The sequence below is a fragment of the Branchiostoma lanceolatum genome, chromosome 10 (genome assembly GCF_035083965.1).
Source record: "Branchiostoma lanceolatum isolate klBraLanc5 chromosome 10, klBraLanc5.hap2, whole genome shotgun sequence".
Lineage (NCBI taxonomy): Eukaryota > Metazoa > Chordata > Leptocardii > Amphioxiformes > Branchiostomatidae > Branchiostoma > Branchiostoma lanceolatum.
In genome coordinates this window covers 18,469,142-18,488,955 of record NC_089731.1, presented here as the reverse complement: position 1 = coordinate 18,488,955, position 19,814 = coordinate 18,469,142, and the positions used below count along the sequence as shown (strand labels likewise).

The 19,814-nt window shown below is 43.4% G+C and overlaps 2 protein-coding genes across 2 annotated transcripts; both read left to right on the top strand.

Moving 5' to 3' along the window:
* The first annotated feature begins 3,450 nt into the window (after positions 1–3,450).
* Positions 3,451–5,680, top strand: LOC136443722 (testis-specific expressed protein 55-like). The gene is made up of 2 exons (XM_066441071.1): positions 3,451–3,895; positions 5,182–5,680. The coding sequence occupies exons 1-2, from the start codon at positions 3,482–3,484 to the stop codon at positions 5,317–5,319; spliced, it is 552 nt and encodes a 183-aa protein (XP_066297168.1). The 5' UTR covers positions 3,451–3,481; the 3' UTR covers positions 5,320–5,680.
* A 1,407-nt stretch (positions 5,681–7,087) lies between these two features.
* On the top strand, positions 7,088–17,721 carry LOC136443096 (alkaline phosphatase, tissue-nonspecific isozyme-like). The gene is made up of 11 exons (XM_066440166.1): positions 7,088–7,346; positions 9,877–10,109; positions 11,381–11,555; positions 11,861–11,939; positions 13,423–13,519; positions 13,785–13,986; positions 14,787–14,927; positions 15,441–15,632; positions 16,150–16,272; positions 16,650–16,822; positions 17,459–17,721. Exons 1-11 carry the CDS (start codon positions 7,265–7,267, stop codon positions 17,561–17,563), a joined length of 1,602 nt encoding a protein of 533 aa, XP_066296263.1. The 5' UTR covers positions 7,088–7,264; the 3' UTR covers positions 17,564–17,721.
* The last annotated feature ends 2,093 nt before the right edge of the window (positions 17,722–19,814 follow it).

Sequence of the window (19,814 nt, the reverse complement as noted above, 5' to 3'; positions counted from 1 at the left end):
GTCCGGATGGCAAGGTGCAGGTCCGGACCTAAACCTGAACATGTTTATAGTAGTACAGTAAATGCTATATCATATTTTGGAGAGCCAGCTGTATAGGTACATGTCACTGTAAGTACACATTAGTGCTGACGTTTAAAAATAAAAGCCTCAAAATAAACCTATGCGCCAAAAATACAATAATCTTGTCCTTTTTTTATCAATCACATCGCAGTAATCGTTATTGCTCATTTTATAATCTGTCCCCAAACCAGTCCACTAATTTTTTTCTGGTCCGTTTTTTTCTGACCGGTACAGCAAGAAATACCGGTTCGTACCGGCACCATATGCTTATCCCAAATATATAATATACAAAAATGTACTATATAGAGGGGCATTTGTAAGACTATCAATATCTCTACAAAACGGAAATAGCCAAAACTAAATATTATGAAGTATTGCAATATTAAGATCAGACCCTACAAAGAAGTGGGATTTACCTTGCCAAGTCATGACTTGTAGTCTAAACCAGAAGTCACCCCTACCCAGAATGGAATGAACCTCAATAAGTTCATATTCGCTTCATTTTAAGCCCCAGGAAACACAATCGATACTTGCTCGGGTTCAATCCCGTTGGAAACGCACCGCTGACGGCGGCATTCACATCTGTCTCCGGCCCGTATGATTGGGCCTGACATCTCACTCTACACGGGGTCAAGGCTACGATCTCCACATCTCAGCTTCTTTATCATGTAGCTAGATGTCTTCTAGTGTCGGTATGATCTACGTACGGGACGCCTGCGTTTCTTTAAGTGCATGTATGAGGCTTCATAAGGGTCATTTTTCACAAGGAGTACCGTCCGTAGCTTGTAAGATTAACCTACTACATAGGTTTGTTTGTTTGTTTTATTCAGATCTCCATTAGTGTACAATGTTTAAAATTTCTACACTCATCTTCCTGGAGTCCGCCTACATTAAATATATTTCTATCAAATACAGGAACAATACAATTAAATCAAGTACAGGAAAAAACTAATTTTTTGATTTACTGTCTAATTACTTTAGACAGTAAATCAAACAAAATCAAATATGATGAACTTAAAAGGGAGCGGAGAGGTCAGAGGTCAACATAAAATAACGGTATAACTGTCATTAGATGCAAACCTATTTCATTGCTTCATATAAAGTATAGTTATCACCTATGGTCATCCTTGTGTCGTTTTGTATTACTCATGAGAACTTGCTTTTGCATAACACACCTGGATATATGTTGACATAACCCAAAGTGACCGATCACGGGTACCGCATGATGATAGGTACCACTACGTTACTTGAGTAGTTTTACATTTTGTACAGGCTGAAAGATTTAGGGGATATGATTTTTTCTTCCAATCTGTGTATAGGGGAGACTAAAGGGATACAATAAATGGCAGTAATGCATGTAGCCCTATGGGGAAGTTAAGAAAAAGAAGGTGTCATTATCTCAGGAATCAAAACATCAGACTACAATAACTTACCCTCAAATACTAACCAGTTTTGTCAACTGTCATCAGATTCATCCCTGACAAATTCTATACGGCTATTCTCCAGATAACCCCCCTAATCAGAGCCCTTGGATAGGCCCTACAGGCTTCAAACACCCAGTTGAAGACCATCCCACTATATCAGGGGGGTGCCAAACCCCACAAGGTAGAGAAAGACCATTTATTTAAACTAATTCAGCAAATACAGAGTCTATCCTACCACAGCCTATCCTATATTGCCCAGATTTCACAAAAAATCCCACCAAAAAGAATTTTCAATGGTTTAAACCATGTTTTTTACTTGGAGTCTCTCATCGTGCGGTCTGGGCGCAGGCGCAATCCCTTTAGTCTCCCCTTTTACATATACGCACTGCCAACTTGAGAACGCGAGTAGAATAGTGTTTATTTCCTTGGAGACAACCCAAGTTGTTTCCGTTTAAGAGCCTCCACCCCCACACCGCCTCCCCGCTAGAATCGACATCTTATAATAACCGGTAGAGTGGTACCTCACATCCAAGACCAACAAGCCCACCCGCTTTATTCCTTAGGCCAATCTAATTTGTTGGTTCTCGGATTTTTTTTCGGAAATGAATATGGAGCGATAGGGCGAAAAAAGTAATGTGATTATTGAAGTTTCAGCTTAAAAAAGATCAACAACAAAAAATCTACGGCTGATATTCAACTCATTTCGGTACTCCCATTGTACAGAAGATGCACCTGTGTGTTGAAAATTATGAAAAGTATAGTCTTTATGTAACATATGTAATTCTGTTATTCATGAAAAAACGTAAACGTCGTATATAATTATGAAAACATTGGTAGAGAAAAACTGAATAAAGACATTTAGGGCATTTTGCTATACTCATTGTTGAATGGCTTTAAGCCGCTTTATACTGAGTAACACTTTCCTGAATGGGTGATTTTTTTTTTATTTGGGAAAAATTGAAGAAGCGAATCCGAGAGCCAGCAAATTAAATTTGTCTGGCCTTAGACACCGGGTGAGTGCGTAACCTTCCCGTTGACGCCTGATGAAGTTATCCTATGCATGAACAGTTCTGGAATCGTTTTTTATTAAACGCATCCATCAGCCTTGTCCTCAGGACGGCTGTCCTTTCACAAGGATACTGTCCTAACAAAGGGCTTTTAAAGACGCCGTGATGAAGACACATACAAGAACGCACGAAAGAGGTGAATCGTGATGACACTAACGTCTTTCTTGGGATAGGATGATTTGTATCTTGCGTATCATTTGTGGCCATAAAAACATCAGTGCTGGCGGTATGGTGTCTTAAAGCGAGTATTACCATTACCCTGGTCAAGATGATTTTATTTTGGACACCGTTTATCTGTGTGTCTGTTGGTTGTTTGCTTGTTTGTCACCAAGATAACTCAAGAACGACTGGATGGATTGTTACCCTCGCCAAGAAGGTTATGTTTTGGGGAGGTGATAACCTGTCCTTGACGTTCGTCTTCCTCTACCTACATACCAAATAGCATTGTAATCTACCCAAAAGGTCTTCAGTTATGCTGACCACAAACATGCAGGAACACAAACACACAAACATACACACAGACTTAAAACAGTATCTCAATTTTTCATGATGTTAAAAAGGTATTACTTTATAACGGTCATGTTGAAAGCATCATGTCCATTATTGTGAGCATTTCCCTGTACTATGAGTATGTCTAACAACTATGTTACCATATGGCAAAGTTCGTTAACCTGGCTAATACCGAAAATTCCTTATAACGTGCTTTTCTCACTCTAAATGCTTTTGCAACGGCGCGTACTCTTTTCTTCATATAACGTTACCTCAAAGGCACCAGTCGAATGCCTCTGTGCATAATAAGTAGCTGTTTCTCAAGTTTCTTAACTGGGAGGTTTTCCTTTGTTCTACCGTCTTGACACGTAAAACAAATCGGCTCTCTGTAACCTACACCCCGCGGGGTCAGCTTTTTAGCACCTAGCAACGGTGACCAACATGGCGGCGGCTGGAGGGGTCCTGATTGCCGAGCAGGTCCCTTCGCTTCCCGAACCCGTTCTCCTCACGCAAGTCGAAGTGGAGGAAGAACCCACCACTGCACCCGCGGAAGAACACGCAGAACCTCCCGAACAAGTTCCAGAATCGGCACCGCCCGAGGCACCCGCTCCGGAGCCGCCGAAAATAACCGAGGAGGAGCGAGCGGCCGAAGTCATCAGTCGGGAAGTCACGAAGTCGCTCGACTTTCTGACTCAGCAGCGTTCGGTGGCCACGCAAGCAGCTGTGATTCCAAGACCGATTCTGTCCAGAAGAGCGAAGAAAGTAGAAGTTGTTGGGTATAAACCACCCGTGGAGGACCCGCTTGAGACCGCCATTCTGTACGTGCAGGAGAAAGGCATCCTGTACATATTCCAGGTAAATATTAGGACTGGTGAAACTCTTCAGAATTAGGTCATCAAGTTTGGCAACCAATAAACAAACAGTCGGTCCCAAGCAATGTTTATTACTGACTTTCTGGCAATAAGACATAGATTATTTAATCAATTCAACTCAAAACTCGATGAGAAATTACCCAGGAAACTGGCTTTAAAGAGAACATGCAGGCACAGAACTTAAACATTGGTATACATGGAGGCTGTAATGATATTTAACTTTTAACAGTGCACCATGACACACTTCTTTTTAATCTACGCCGGCAATAGTAAATGTACACCGCATAAGTGCAATGTAAGGACAATTATTGCAGGAGGTATGTACTTGCCAGTCGGGGGCTGAACTAATATTGAAAAATTGTCTCCAATGCAAATAACGAATCAGAACCTGATTCAAGCTGAATGTTATGTAAATATTAACCGCACCGTTTTAATAGCCCTACATGATATTTATTAAATGTCGTTTTACTTTGTCGTTACAAAAATACCATCTACTTAACTTAACCCAATTTTCACACAAACAATTCCTTGTATTGAGCATAATTGGACATGTAGAAGTATTCTACTCAGCTTATAGTAGCTACCGTGTACAGACGATAGCGCCGTGAGTTTGTTTGTCCAGACGTACAGAGTACAAATCAAAGGCGTGTTTATAGCCGAGTGGTGTTGGGTATCACTCTGGACCCGACAACAAACAATCCCCGGTCCGGTTCAGTACCCCTGTAGGGCCGGTAGTTGGGTTACTAAGCTGCGCGGCTATGTTTGGTGTTACGTGCGCCTAACGGGATTTCACGAAAGGGATTAGGACAAATCCTTTATTAAAACCTTTTTAATAGATATTAATTATTCACATGCTTGATATGCATCACAAAGTGACATCTGTCGTGAGGGTAATGGGTATATAACAAACAATTTGATTGATGGATTCCCATTTATAAAAATTAGCTTAATGTAAATATAATAAACCATTGGATTGATTGATTCTCATTCATTAAAATTTGTCAGTTGACTCATTCAGTCGCTGTGCGAGACATAGTGGCTGGGTATCTTTGAATGACCTTTATAACATGTACATATGGTGTACGTACCCACTACCCAGTAACATAATTTTCTAATTTCAGACAATTTTGCTTAAGGATTTATTAGAATAAAATCCTGAGTCAAATATAAACACGAGAATAAGAAAACAGCCTCTTTTGAAAAGAATAAACCGCAACTGTAAGAGTTATTTGTTTTATTTCATGATCTTCCCCTTGCTTCTCCACACAGACATTGCTGGAGCGTCTCGTCTTCCAAAAGCCGCCCAACCCGCTGCAGTTCCTACGGAAAGAGATAGTGGCGCTGCAGGAAGAGCTTCAGGAGTACGAGAAGCAAAGACTGAAGAGAGTTGCTGCTATGAAGAAATAGACTGAAACTAGCCATCATCTTTTTACAAATAGGCATTAAAAACGTTGTCTATCAGGCTTCAACTAGGAATGTATTTGCATATCCTGCTATAACTGCTGCTGCGTTACATGGAAAAACTCGCTGAAGAGTTTAAAATGTGAAGACAACATTCTACATGACTTTGCAAAAACAATTGTATAAAAATGTTTAAAAAGACATGTCCAGTTGAAATTGATGTGCATAGTTTATATGTAACTTTTTATGAAAGGAAAAAAAAAATATCCAATGCTGCTTCGTACGATATACGTGTATGATATCTATCCTAGGAAAGTGTTAAGTGGGAAATGACCCTAAATTTGACATTAAAAGCAACAAAGAGTTAGCGTGTACTGTTCCTTATAGTTATACCCCTCTTCTTGCTTCTACTAGAGGTTAGATTGTTTTTAGTTATTTTTCAAAGTCACAGAATTTCAAACCTTTTGTTAACCATTGAAATTTCTACTAAAAATACTGATTTTTTGTAAGTTGACCGTTGTTTTGTACGATCTCCCTGTGGCGGCCGGAACTGGTACTGCACAATGCGCTATATGGTATATGATAGAGAAAACATCCTAGTTCGGCTTTACAAATATCTTTGACAATCAGACTGTCAATAGCTATTGTCGTTATTGAAGTCGATCTTATTTGAAAGTGAAATTTCTATAAAGTTTGGCACTCAAACAGGTTTCCTAGTAAGTGTAAGGCGGTATGGTTCGGATGGAACCTCGGCCGTGGAGCATCTTCACCTAGCGAGATTGTAACAAAATGCAGGAGAACAGTTGAGTTAAGAGAAGTGCTGCGTACCTAAACGTAACATCAGGTACAGGTACAGGTACCGGTACAGAGGTTTAGTTCAGGTCCGGACCTGTACCTGTACCTGAACATTTGTTTTACTGAACTTCTTCAATAATGACAGAAACATAATTAAACTGTGTACAACTTGTCAGTATCTTTATTCAAAGAACATGACTAGGTTTCCTACTGCCAAACTCCCTTGGCCTTGCTATCAAAACTCCCGGCCTGCCTGAATGATCTGTTGTATATTTGTTACCCTGTTCCAAAGTGTCATTTTGGTCACGTTTGATGTTGCATGAGGCCATGAGGTCAGGAGATCAGTCACAAAATAAGAACATACTTGGTGTAAATTTAAATCGGTACAGTACCCGAACTTCATGATCTGGTATTTTGGACCTGTAACTAATCAATTTTTACAGTACAGTACCGGTTCACAGTACCGGTACGCAGCACTAGTTAAGAGCCATCATATATAGGACCTCATATAGTGTTTACAAACGATGTCAACCAAACTACAAGTATCTCGCCAATTGAGCGGTTGTTAACAAACGCTATCAGTCGAAACATTATGAATCACCTTTTTTTTTATTTGCTGGAGTTGGTTTTATGTGTATTACGACTTTATGCAAATTAAACACCCTCATTTGAAAGGAATGCATGCGTGCAACCTAACATCTGCTTGGAGATTGGCCCGAGGCCAGCACTAACGCCCGTTCGACAATATCATTAGTCATTTCCGGTTCGTTAAAGAAGTCTCCTTCGGGGCCTTTCTCGGTAGCCTTTGTGACGCAATCTCCCGTTGCCCGGGGTCATTGTCCTGACCCGCTCTTCCACGGGACAGGTTGGTTGGGCACGCGACCTTGGAGAAAGATTTGCTGCTTAGAGAATGACAAGAACAAACTCACAACGCATGCGCAGTCCACTGCCACTTGTACATGACGTAAACAAATCCCTTCTCCGAAGCCAAGCGGAACGTCAGTCAACCTTACTTCGGTCACGCCCATAGCCAAGCCACAAACCTGCTGCTTACCCTGACACAGATATACGACGCGTCTGTGTAATCTGAGAACTTTGTTTTCAAGTTAGACGTGTAGTACGGACCGACGCCTACCGTAGTACCACATCTGAAGCCATGTTTGGAGCCCCGGTGAAGTTCGTTCTGGTAGTAGCGGCGTGTTGGTCGTCATGGGCTGCGATCTGCTCCTCTCAAACCGGTATGTTTTCACTATCACACACGTAGGTCACGTATATCTATCTATCTGTCGGATTGTTAGGGTAATGGCATCACTACGGTCTACTGTTAACTATTGCAATATTGGCCTAACCCAGGGGGGTTGTGGTAAAATCTCCGCGGGGGAATGTTTCCCTAGAGCCGAAGAGCTGGCCAGTCTAGGCCCTGAAAATAGTTTGTCCTCCATGCAGGCTAGATTTGTAGTGGTAGTATATACTACTAAGATAACTGAAGAATGTACTAGTATGTGGTTAAATATTTACGACAGGCAAAGAGGGACACATCGCCTGGCTTCGAAACAGCTGTGAAACGTTACACCATCAGCTAACCTTCATTACAATTGACATTCCGCGATGAATTTATCGGACATGTATCACGCTGTGTCTCTGTTATGTCCGAACGAACTGACAAGGACATTGGACATTGATATACTATACAGCTACATGTATACAGTTACACACCAAACACATAGGGGACCATAGGGCCACATCGCTGGTCTGTTTAATATCATAGTTTGTAACATTAGGCGATGTTCCATTGTTCATAACTGAGTGATAAGGCCCGCATTCCACTAGACCACGCTCTCACTGCACTGCGACCTCGCTGCAACCCAAGCTGGATTTGTGTAACCTTGATTTCATTGGAGTATCATGTGAAATGGAAAAGTATGACTAAAAACGCGACAAAACCCACGAAGGGTAAAAATATTGGTTCTTTATTAACGAAATCCTTTAAGCGCTCTGTTCAATTTTTGATAGGTCGCAGAGAGAGCGCGGCGAGGTCGCCTCCCTATAGTAGTGGATTGGGGGTATAACAGATGTTTGATCGCTCCGACTTGTTTTGCTCGTGTATGTCTCACTCTCTCAGTGATCTTAAACAAGTTGTGCCCCCTTTCCCCTGGCCGTCCCTAACTAACTAACTTAGCGATAACTACTTGGAGAATCCAGACAGTTCAGCTAGCATTCGCGATCCAACTCTGTACTTTGTTTGCCAGGCACAAAACCTGTAAAACTTTCCAAATGGAAGGATACATGTGCGACGGTGACATAAGGTTTCTATTTAATAGTGCCGAAACTCACGGGACATTTGTGGGTATTTGATCACAATCCAAGCCTGTAATGTGAGGTGTTAATCTTCCTGGGGTGAAAAGTTTAGCTCGGCTAGCGCTTGTACATTTACATGCAACCCCCCTTGGGCTTTACTCACTTGAATGTTTTGTCACTGTTGAGGGAAACGTGATCGCCGTATACCCCTTGCCGGGCCGCTGTCACATCTGTGTAACACTGGCCATGATTTGTCATCACCCTGTCACCGTCCTTCATGGTTCGGTTCACACCGCTGTGGGACCTCGAGCATATATATGCAATCTTTATTGACACAACAAAAGTACAGCAACTTTCGTAAGGTCTTCTACAACTATACATGTAGACAAACAACTACTGTATAAGGGTTTCCTTTTTTTTAATAGCCTGGAAACCAGATCCTTCGCGCGATGCGAGACGATAACCCCTTTTGCCGGGGGAGGCCTTGTAGGGGATAGAAATATGGCACCCGGTCTCTCTTGGCTGCCGATCTCTATCTATCGCGGTAATTAGGGGTCCGTGTACTATCTGTGGCGGCGGGGCAAGTTGCTTCCCCGGCCGAAAGATAAGCAACTCATAGCGCGGTGGTCTGGTACCCTTTGAACTGTGTCAAAGCCAGAAGTACTAATGAGAACATTTTAGACAGACATGATCGCGCTAGACCGTCACAAATGAACGTCTCAGACTGAACCTTTATCCGTGTTTCTTTCCCGGTAAAAGTCAATTGACACCAAACGTGCTAAATATGAAACCATAAGTTTTGTTTGTATTGCATACCCGGTAAAACCGCCTCATGGCGTAACACCAGATTTCTACTGAACAGTACGTATACAAGCTGCATATCCGGACAGATTTGTATGATCCACTCACACCGAGAAGAACCCCTTCTCTTTTCGATAAGTGTGGTGGGTTCTTTTGCGTGTTCACTGAGGTGTGGCTTTCTTCGAATACAGTACCTCCATTCAACGTCCTATCCGAGGGACGTCCTTAACCGAAGCTTGGTACTCATTTTCAACTGAGTGAAGTAAGGAAAGTCGTGTTGAGTGCCTTTCCTAAGGGCACAACGTGAACGGGACAATCAAGGGGACCCCGGATTCGAACCCAGACCTCTGAGTTCTGGGCCAAACACCCTGCAGCTGCGCCATCGCAAAGCGACGCCACAAGTTATTTCTGTTATATGTTCAAATGTTCAAATACGGTACAGGGAGTCCAAATACGGTACGTATTCGAATGATTGGTCATCGGAGCTTTTCAGATGGTGTTTTAAACACTTGAGTCTCTCAAGTTTGTAACTCTGGCGGCGTCACTGACGTTTCATTTAGCATATATGAACCATACATCGATATCTCTAAATTCCCCGTTTTAAAAACAGCGGATATAGGTTACCAAACGAATAAAAGTAAAGTAACGTTATATCTAATTCCAATTTAGACGAGGAAAAGCGGCCGGAATACTGGAACGACCAGGCTTGGCGGGACATACAGGATGTTCTCAACCTCCAACCCAAAACGGGCGTGGCCAAGAACCTGGTGCTGTTCCTAGGCGACGGGATGGGCGTGTCCACTGTGACGGCGGGGAGGATCCTGAAGGGCCAGCTGGCGGGGAGGACGGGGGAGGAGGAGCTTCTGGAGATGGACAAACTGCCGTACTCAGCTCTAGTCAAGGTTTGTTTATCTGTTACCTCCGGGAGAATCTTTTGAATGGTTATGTATGTTTGTTCGCACCTATAACACATGGCGTAACACCAGGTTTGTACTGAACAGTACGTATACAAGCTGCATGTCCGTACAGATTTAGATGATCCACTCACACCGGGAAGAACCCCTACTCTTTTCAATAAGCCAGGATAACTCATTTTGATGTTTTTGTATGGATGTCGGTATAGTATGTTGGTAGTTGTTGAGATCCTGAAGAAACAGGACGTCCTCTATCAGTATTTTCAGGTACTGCAGCTTCGCAGACTGACATTAGCCTGGAGTCCAGCCCTGTTAGCTTTGGCCCGCTCCCCAAGATCCGTTAGTCTGCACTCCAGGCTAGGCTGACACTATTCTCCAAGCAGAGGCTTCGATCGAGAAGGGTAGTTTTGTCCGGGATTTTAACGTTCCTCTCCTCTCACGTTAAAATCCCGGACAAAACTATCCCTCTCGATCGAAGCCTCTGCTTGGAGAATAGGCTGACACCCCCTTCTTGAATTCAGCGTGATATAGTCCATAGACAGCTGGACTGGTCGGCGAGGTCAATTACCTCAGTCAATTTGGGGCACTGGGTGGCTTGTGAAGATGTCAACCCAACCCAGACCAGACTGTAAAGTTTGGATAACTGTCTTTTCACGGAAAAGGATGCGTTAGATCCTTGTAGGCGCTAGGCGGTGACTTCTGTCACAGCCTGCTTGAAACTTATACCACACATCAAAATTTTAAGACTTCCTAGGATATTTGGAGTTTCTTTTAATACAACCAGGAATCTCACCTGCTGACGTTTCGGTGTCTGTCAGACACCTTCTTCAGAGCTTCTGACTGGAGTACTGCTTCTCGCCGCTATAAGTAGCCGATGTAGGTGGCGCTTTTGCGGCGAGAAAACGTGGCTGAGCTTGTATCCCCCCTCGTCCCTGTTCATCACTGTTGTTGACTTCCTGATCCACATCGCCTCCTTAATCCAACGGGTGCGTCTGTTGTCCTCTCTGTCCCCCTCCCAGTCTATGACGCAGTTGTTTCTGGCAATGTGGTCCGTAACTTAGTGCAGATTTCTTCTCTTCTTTTTGTGCCTGTCTTTTCTGGGATCTGGTGTACTTGACTGCATCAATGTTGTTAGCTTCCTTTTGGTGTTTCTTGAGCCTAAAGATTCTACCAACCTGATGAAACTATGTTCGTATGTAAGACTTCCTGCTACGAATGTGACTGCGCTGTAATTTTTCAAGCCTTCGCTGTTGTTTCAGACGTATAACGTCGACCGTCAAACCGGGGACTCGGCGGCTACAGCCACGGCGTATCTGAGCGGTGTGAAGGCGAACTACGAAACCCTGGGTGTGGACGGAACGGTGACGTATGACGACTGTGCTGCTAGTCTCACCGGGAAAGTAAAGTCAGTCCTGCGACACGCGCACGATGCAGGTACTCATGTTGATGTATTTTCATGGGCATGGTGTTAGGGGTGTTTTAGTCTTAGGATGGGGCCGTAAAGCCAACGGCCCCGTTTACTAGCCTCAAACACGCATATTGAGAACGCAGTGACGTGCCCTGGTGTGCTTGGTGAAACCAGAGCCGTAGCGAGCTAGGCCGCATATCTCGTAAAGAAAAGAGCGTCAAAAGCTCCCATACGAAAAGGAAAAATTGACAAAGACAAGATCCTCTATGTATCCGTAAATAAACAACGCCATGTATACGAATTGTGTCATTTGATTTTTTATCCGTGACAGGGAAGTCTACAGGAATCGTCGTTACGTCACGGATCACTCACGCCACGCCTGCCGCAACATACGCATATGCTGCAAACAGGTGGGATGGAATTTCAATGATTTCTATTCTGTCATTTTTAAACCCATGAAAGTCCTTTTTGGTCGTGCCCTGTAATCCGTACCCACCAGAAATTCGCGCCTTACTTACAAAAGTGTTGTGTGATTCTGTCTGGAGTGCTTGGGTGGGGTTTCGCAGAAGCGTTCTCAAGATTGGGCGCGATTTGTACAACGCCACTCGGCAGAGAAGTGCTCAGGAATGTTTGCCTTGGCCGTGGGCTTGGCTATAGGCGGCTTATCTGTCTTTCGTCGCCGTACAGTGTATTTAGAAGCGACTTCCGACTGACTACGCACTGTCAGTGATGTCCGCCATTGGGTGCGGTACAAAATGACCGGGTACGGGGAGAGTTTCTAGTGGGTACGACAAGAATTACCGCGTACAAGTTTTATGATCACGGGATGATTTCAGCCCTAACCATCCCTGGAGTTTTTGAAAACTACTGTAACTTTGACCTGTAACGTTGCGACGTCTTTGAAAATCGATTTCCAGGGAATAAATGTACTAATTAACTGTAGTAACTAATTAACTTCCAGGGGTCCTTAAGTTATGCTGGAAACAAACAAACATACACAAGCAAACATGAACAAACAAACATAAACACACACAGATACATAGACACAAACACACAGACACTCAAGCAACAATACCTCCATTTTATGGAGGTAACAAAATCAGATAGAACTGTTCCTTTCAGGTAGTAGTTTCCCACGCAGCACAAAGCTAGCGACGTTAACCAGGTGTCCCTCTGTCTTCTCCGCCAAAGACATTACACCTGTTGTCTTTTGACACTGATGGATATCCTTATTATTCACGCCTTCCAATTTCCATTCAACAGTTTACACCTGATCAGATGCCTAAACTTGTACTGACAGAGGTTGGGCAATGACCCTGTTCCCATCAGGATCTATAACGTCATTTATTAGACGTCAGCTATGCACGACACAGCCTTGATATTACGGAAAGTGTGTCACAATGTCTGACTTTCAACAAATTACATGCAGATGATCTTTGAATCCCGAAAGAAAACGTCCTTTGTCAATAACATTTTTTGAGCGAACCGTCAAATCTTTTGGTCTCTGAGCGATCACAGTCTCAAGTAGAAAGGGGGGGGGGCGTCAGCGAAAAAGCTCCTTTGTTGCCCTAACATGGCTGTTATACTAGACTTGCAGGCTACATCAATCAAACAATCGAACCTGTTGTTGACAAACGTGACGTATAGAACCATTTCCAGTTCTGGCGGCCATTTTGAAAAGTGTTCCCGCGAGAACACAATCTAGCGGGATTGCACGTGACAGCGCGTTACACCTGCCCAGAAACCACGCGTGATTCCCCGAGGCTTCGATAGTTTACTGCTTCATGTCATATATACACAAAGGCATGGATAACAGAGACTAGACGTCTACAATTGCTACATTTGAAAGAAGAAGAAAAGTCTGAAGTTTTCATCTTCTTTTGTTTGTTTCAGGGCTTGGGAACATGACGGTAAAGTCCCGACCGAAGCACAATCCCTTGGGTGCACCGATATCGCCTTACAGCTTGTGGAGGACAACCCATTTATAAACGTAATTAAGTAAAGCATGAAAACTATATTTTGATTACAACAATAGAAACAACATATCTATAGGGCTATACTGTTTTAATCAATACAGCTGCCTTTTTTGCAGTTTTGCAGTCAGTCTGGTGGCGTTTTAGTGTTATTGTCCAGAGAAGTCCCGAACAGGGAGAGATGTAATGTGGTTATGACATCTATTATGGCGTCCATTCTTGACATCTATACGCCATAATATATTTCTGAATACAAATATATATTATACAATTAATGTACAGGTCATACTTGGAGGCGGAAGAGCCTATTTTACCAACACAAACCAGACGGATCCGGAATATCCGGACCAAAAGGGTTTCCGGACGGACGGCCGTGATCTGATCCAGGAGTGGACGGACGGTAAAGCAGGTTCCGCCGCCCAGTACGTGTGGAGAAAGGCGGAATTTGACCAGGTTGATCCGGCTGAAACGGACTTTCTCATGGGTAAATCAGAGCTAACATCATTTATTTACGTCATTATTTTTACATTATTTCCGTGAATCCGGAGGTAATGTAATCAGTTGGTTTGTTTGTCACATGTCCGCAGTCCGCTGGTTGATTTTAGCAAAATAGAATTGGTTCGAGTCCATAGTATTCCCCAAGCGCCCCCCCACGCAGTGTTTTATACATGCTGTACCTAAGACTGTTCAGGTATTATTGAAGATGAATATGACCCAGGAATTCATTGCTGTTGTCGCTTTGTTCTGCTCTTCATTATAGCGTCTTGGTTATTTTATGGCCCGCCTTAAGGGCCAGCGTACATACACGTTTTAGTGTTTGTGTAGAGTAATCTAATATACTGGCAGCGTGGAAGTGGACCGGAGGTGGTAAATTACAATGTGGAACAATCAAACTGTTCTCCAACTAAAAGTAGAAATGTTCGACTGAATCGCCCAGCCGTCTATATAACCCAAACGCTCAGGACACGTGATTTTACATAGACGTGACGTTATCAATGGGTCAAAGGTTGTTGGAATCCGATCTACATCAGGGAGAACCAACCTTCTCTCAACCGGGACGGGGGGCAATATCGACTTCCAGCAACCTTTGACCCATTTCTGACGTCACACATTCATAACGTCACACGTCCTGAGCAGTTAGGTCATCAGATAGCTGAAAAAGACTGAGTGATTCAGTCGAAAATTCTAATGAGTCCATCTTTTTTAATTTCATTTGAGGGCAGTTTGACTATTCCAAACTACTAGTAGATTCGATCTCATCGAAATTATCCCTTATCACGTTAGGCCTTTTCGAGCCAAGCCACATGCAATACTCTCTGGACACTGAGAATGACACAGCAGGAGAACCCACCATCGCTGCGATGACGACCAAGGCCCTTCAGATACTTACCAAAAACCCCAAAGGTTTCTTCTTGCTTGTTGAAGGTAAGGCAAATGTAAGCTGATTCCTCAGTGCCGCTGTTGATATTACTTGTATAACTTGAGTGCAACACCATCTTATGTTTTTATCATCAACCAACGAAAGGGCACGTCACTCCGAAAGAGGCGGTATAACCCGACGGCACGTTAGCACGTCGATTGACGATGATGATGTATGTCATATAAGCAAGACAAGACTTGTTTTTGTTGTTTTGTTGTTTTGATAAAATGTGATCAATTCTAATGCTTTGAAATTCCAGTGCTAATACCGAATGGAATCTGCTTACAAATTATAGAGCAACCCTTTGGTCTGTCTGCACATGTATGTCCCTTTGCTTTGGACTCCTGCCTGTTACGTTTATAGATTCCGAGTCATTGCAACAAACGTCATTAGAACGTTAGAACAAGCGTTTGGTGATCACATGCCATGACAATTTTTAACATATATAAGATCTTATTTCAGGATTTGCGTACAATTTTGATCGCGAATATAATTTTTTTTTCCTACCGTTTATAAAGGTTCCAAAATAGACCTTGGCCACCATGACAGCAAGGCAGCGCATGCGCTACATGACGTCATCGCCTTTGATGACGCCATTGCCGTGGCGACGGGTATGCTGGACCTGGATGAAACCCTGATCACTGTGACGGCAGACCACTCCCACATGTTTGGTTTCGGAGGATACGCGCCCAGAGGAACACCTATATTGGGTAAACAATGTTCATCATACCTGATCATATAATGCATGGCACCTTAGATATTTATCTGTTTCTTCTTCTTACCTTTATCAAGAATTTCAAGTTTTCAGTGCCGTTTGTGAACAACATAACTATAAAAGCTATCGCTGGATCGTTCAGTAGGTGGGTAGGGTTTGAAAAAACAAATATAAAGTTCAATAATGGGCCTCATAGCGACTTTCTACGGTACTGCAGTGGAAATTACGGCTTCAAAATCTTCTTCTAGCTTAATTTATCACCAGATATGGTAGTAGAAACAAAGACCCAAAAAGGCCCCCTCGCGAGATGACACTGAGGTACGTTCGCACACTTTCCCGCTGGTTTAGATTGGACGCTTAGCAGAATTCCCTTGAAAAAAAAAACACCATCAGAAATCATCTGCGCCTTATCGGAACAACCTCACTTGCCAACAGCATTTGCCATGGATCTGATATGTACATATATATTTGGCTTGTTCATCAATTTCAGTTGCTTCTTTGTTGTTTCTTAGGTCTGGTCCCCGACGACGGTGAAAACATTGTTCTGGATAACATGAGGTTCACGAACATCCTGTACGGAAACGGTCCGGGATTCAGGCAAGGGGGGAGACAGAACCTCACAGGAGTCAACACAGGTATTATAACACTACAAAAACAATATCTTTAGTCAGTGAGGAAAATTTATGATTTAAGATCTGCTCTATTTACTTAATGTACGAAGAGCCAACTTTTATTGCACATCAAGTATAACACTATATAATGCAATAAAAGGCGTTACATAGACTAATACCTATTCATTTATGAAATTAAGATGTTAATTTGATTACATGGATGACATCATTTTTTGTCTTTTAATGAGGGCAAGCATTTTTACCTCCTACATGGCCAGACCCATTTAACATTTCAAGTTCAACCGACTAAGTTTGAATTCAGTTCATAATACAGATAATTGTCCGTCAAACTCGCGTGCTATAGACAAGCAAATTGTAGTAATTACTTGCCCTTCTCCTAGCGGATAAAGACTACATCCAGCAGTCAGCCGTCCCTATGAAGTGGGAGAGTCATGGAGGGGAGGACGTCTCGGTGTTCGCAGACGGGCCGATGGCGCACCTGTTCCGGGGACTGCACGAGCAGGTGTACGTGGCACACGTCATGAAGTACGCAGCCTGTCTGGGAGAGTACGCGGTGGGTTCACTTTTTCTCATTTATACCATCCTCCCAACATGCCCAACATGCTCGGTTAATTTCTTCCCATAGCGGCCCTGCAATTTCCAGCCTGTGAACTCGCTTCTGGCGACGTCACCACCAAAACAGCTTCAGCCAATCAGAGGGTTGACTTGAGCTTATTTCGAGTAAAAGCGCAAAGGACGCTGCGAAGCTAACAACCGATCAGGTTACGTCTCACATCGCTACCCTGGGTTCAGAGCAAAGATAACGGCAGTTGTGCCAAATAAGGCTAGCTCATTAATTATTCATGAGCAACTGTTAAGAACGTCACAAGATGCGAGTTCACAGGCTGGAAATTGCAGGGCCGCTATGAGAGGTAATGAACTCAGCATATCGGGTATACTGGGAGGATGATTTATTCAAACACTTAACAATCTGCTACCATTTTGACTTACATTGTGCCATACACTTTATTTGTTTCGTTAGGAAATGCACACTTAGGTCATTGTGTCCGTCGTCTAACAATAACAACAATAATAAACCGTCACAAAAACACCGTAAACAAAGATCCTGAATTATATCATCAGTTCTGATTGATGATCCGTAGGTACTAGAACAATCAAATAACGTTTGCATGACTTTTTCTCTTCGCAGGAGAAATGTCAAACCTCTCGCACCGCCTCAGCAGCAGACAAGCACAGCTGGAGTGGGTTCACAATCGTCTCGACGCTGCTTCTAATCAAAGCTATCATCAATTGAGAAAATCATTAATAAGGGTTCGTTTGTTGTGTAACTGTAGCCACTTTTTTATCTGTGTTTCAAACGAGAAATTCTAATCCGTGAATAGTTTCATCAGGTTCAAACAGGTTGGTAATTCACTGAATAAAAAGGTTCTTTTTACACAACCAAGAGATTTATTCCACCGACGTTTCGGTGACCTTCTGTCACCTTCTTCAAAGCAACATGTTGCACTTATGTACGTTTTGGACCGCATAGTGATGTCATCCCCTGTGATTGTACATATGTAAATACTTGTATAAAATGTATATGTAGATGCGTTTGGGAATCCATCTCATGTTAAGAGGGCACCCAGTTTTAAAAGCAGTGCACGCATATTCAAGCTCCACAACTTAACGAATCTAGACGATCTTCAACCCAACATCTGCTTGGAGATTGCCCCGAACACTAACCCCTGTTTTACAAAGCCAGTACTTACCGAACCGGAAATAACGGATGCAAGCTCAGTCGTCATTTCCGGTTGGTTGAGAGTATTTCAGCTTTCTCGGAAAACACTTGTACCGTCACACACCATGCCTGTCACGTTCTATGCTTTCCCAGGCACAGAACGTGACACAGCCCGACCGTCACAGACTGTGCCCGGAAGTGCTGTCAATCACTGTGACTGACGGGGCAGTGATGCCTGCGTTTCCATATAAGGCAGCGTGTTTTTGTTTACCGCAGCCCCCTCCCCCCCGGTCATCTTTGTTTTTTGGGGCGCTGAGGTAAGGGGGAACAGGGTAATTCTCGCTCTGTAAAATAATTGAATAACTTAGACCTGGAATTGAAGTGGCACAAAAAGACAGTGTCTATGTCAGATGCTAAAAAAAAAACAATTTGTAAGACTGAATATATTCTATCCAGGGAAACCAGATCTAGACTAGGATCGGGCCACTTGCCGATTACTTCGACGTCCCGAGGCAGTCAGCTCGCCCGATCTAAATCAATGCTACGGGAAGTTGTAGCCCCGGGCACTGTCCAGGCACGGTTCGTGACAGTGTCGGAGTGTCACAAGCTGTGCTTTTGCCCCAGGCACGGTTTGTGACACTCAGACACTGTCACAATCCGTGCCTGGGCACAGTTTGTGACAGTGCCCGAGTGTCACAAACCGTGCCTGGGGCAAAAGCACGGTTTGTGACACTCCGGCACTGTCACGAACCGTGCCTCAGGACACAGTCGTGAATGGCACGGTTCGGGACGGATTTCTGTTGTAGAAGACAAGCGCGAAATGTATTTCAATGAGCGAGAATTTCGCTGATTCTTTCTCGTCCCAGCGCCCCGAAAAAACAAAGATGGCGGGCTGCAGGGAAAAAAACGCGTTGGGCAGACTCATCCCCCTCAAAACACTAAGCTCCGCCCAAAAGCACAGAATGGGATAAGACCCCCTGTGTGTCACGAACTGTGCTCGGTTGGGCACCATTCGTGACGGTGTCCGAGTGTCACAAACCGTGCTTTTGTCCCAGGCACGGTTTGTGACACGCGGGCACTGTCACAAACCGTGCCTAGGCACCAAACGTGACAAAGCACCAAACGTGACGCAACAGCACTCCCACAGCCCCACTGCTTGACCTAAATAAAAGACCTAGATGGTACCACAACCAAGATGGATATCGTATATCGTTGGGTCCACCTTTTTACCGGAATTTACCGGAAAACACCGGAGTACACATCAAGGATTCATCAAGTAGGGAGAAATCAGCCGAAACAGAAAGTGTTTTGATTAGTAAAGATCATAGAATGCTATATTTTCGTGTAGATTAATGTCTATAGAGCCGTGGGAACAAGAAATTATTAGAAAATGCTGAGCCATCTTGGCAACCATCGAAGGTGTTCCCAGGCCGTCGTTATGATTACTGATTACAACATTGCCGGTCGCCATGATCGCCCAATATTTTTTTTAATGTTTAGCCATACCTAGTATTGCTCAACATATTGTTTTTACTCATGTTTCTTCTCCTGTCAAATCTTCAAATCGATTAATCTCTGTCATTTTTTGACCAAATGACCTGAATTTTGGTACAAAGGTAGTGTGGGCGTCTTTTTCATTTTTTCGATATTGACCTTGAAAGTGATTTTATTGAGGTTGAAGGCACCCAGAGCATTTTATGAGGCTTGAAAACTGGAAATATTGTAGTTGCTATAATCTTAATGAAATTGACATTTAATGCCACCGTTTACCACATTTGCGTGCGGATTTCTTATCAAAAGTGCTCAAAAGCGGCACAAAAATAAG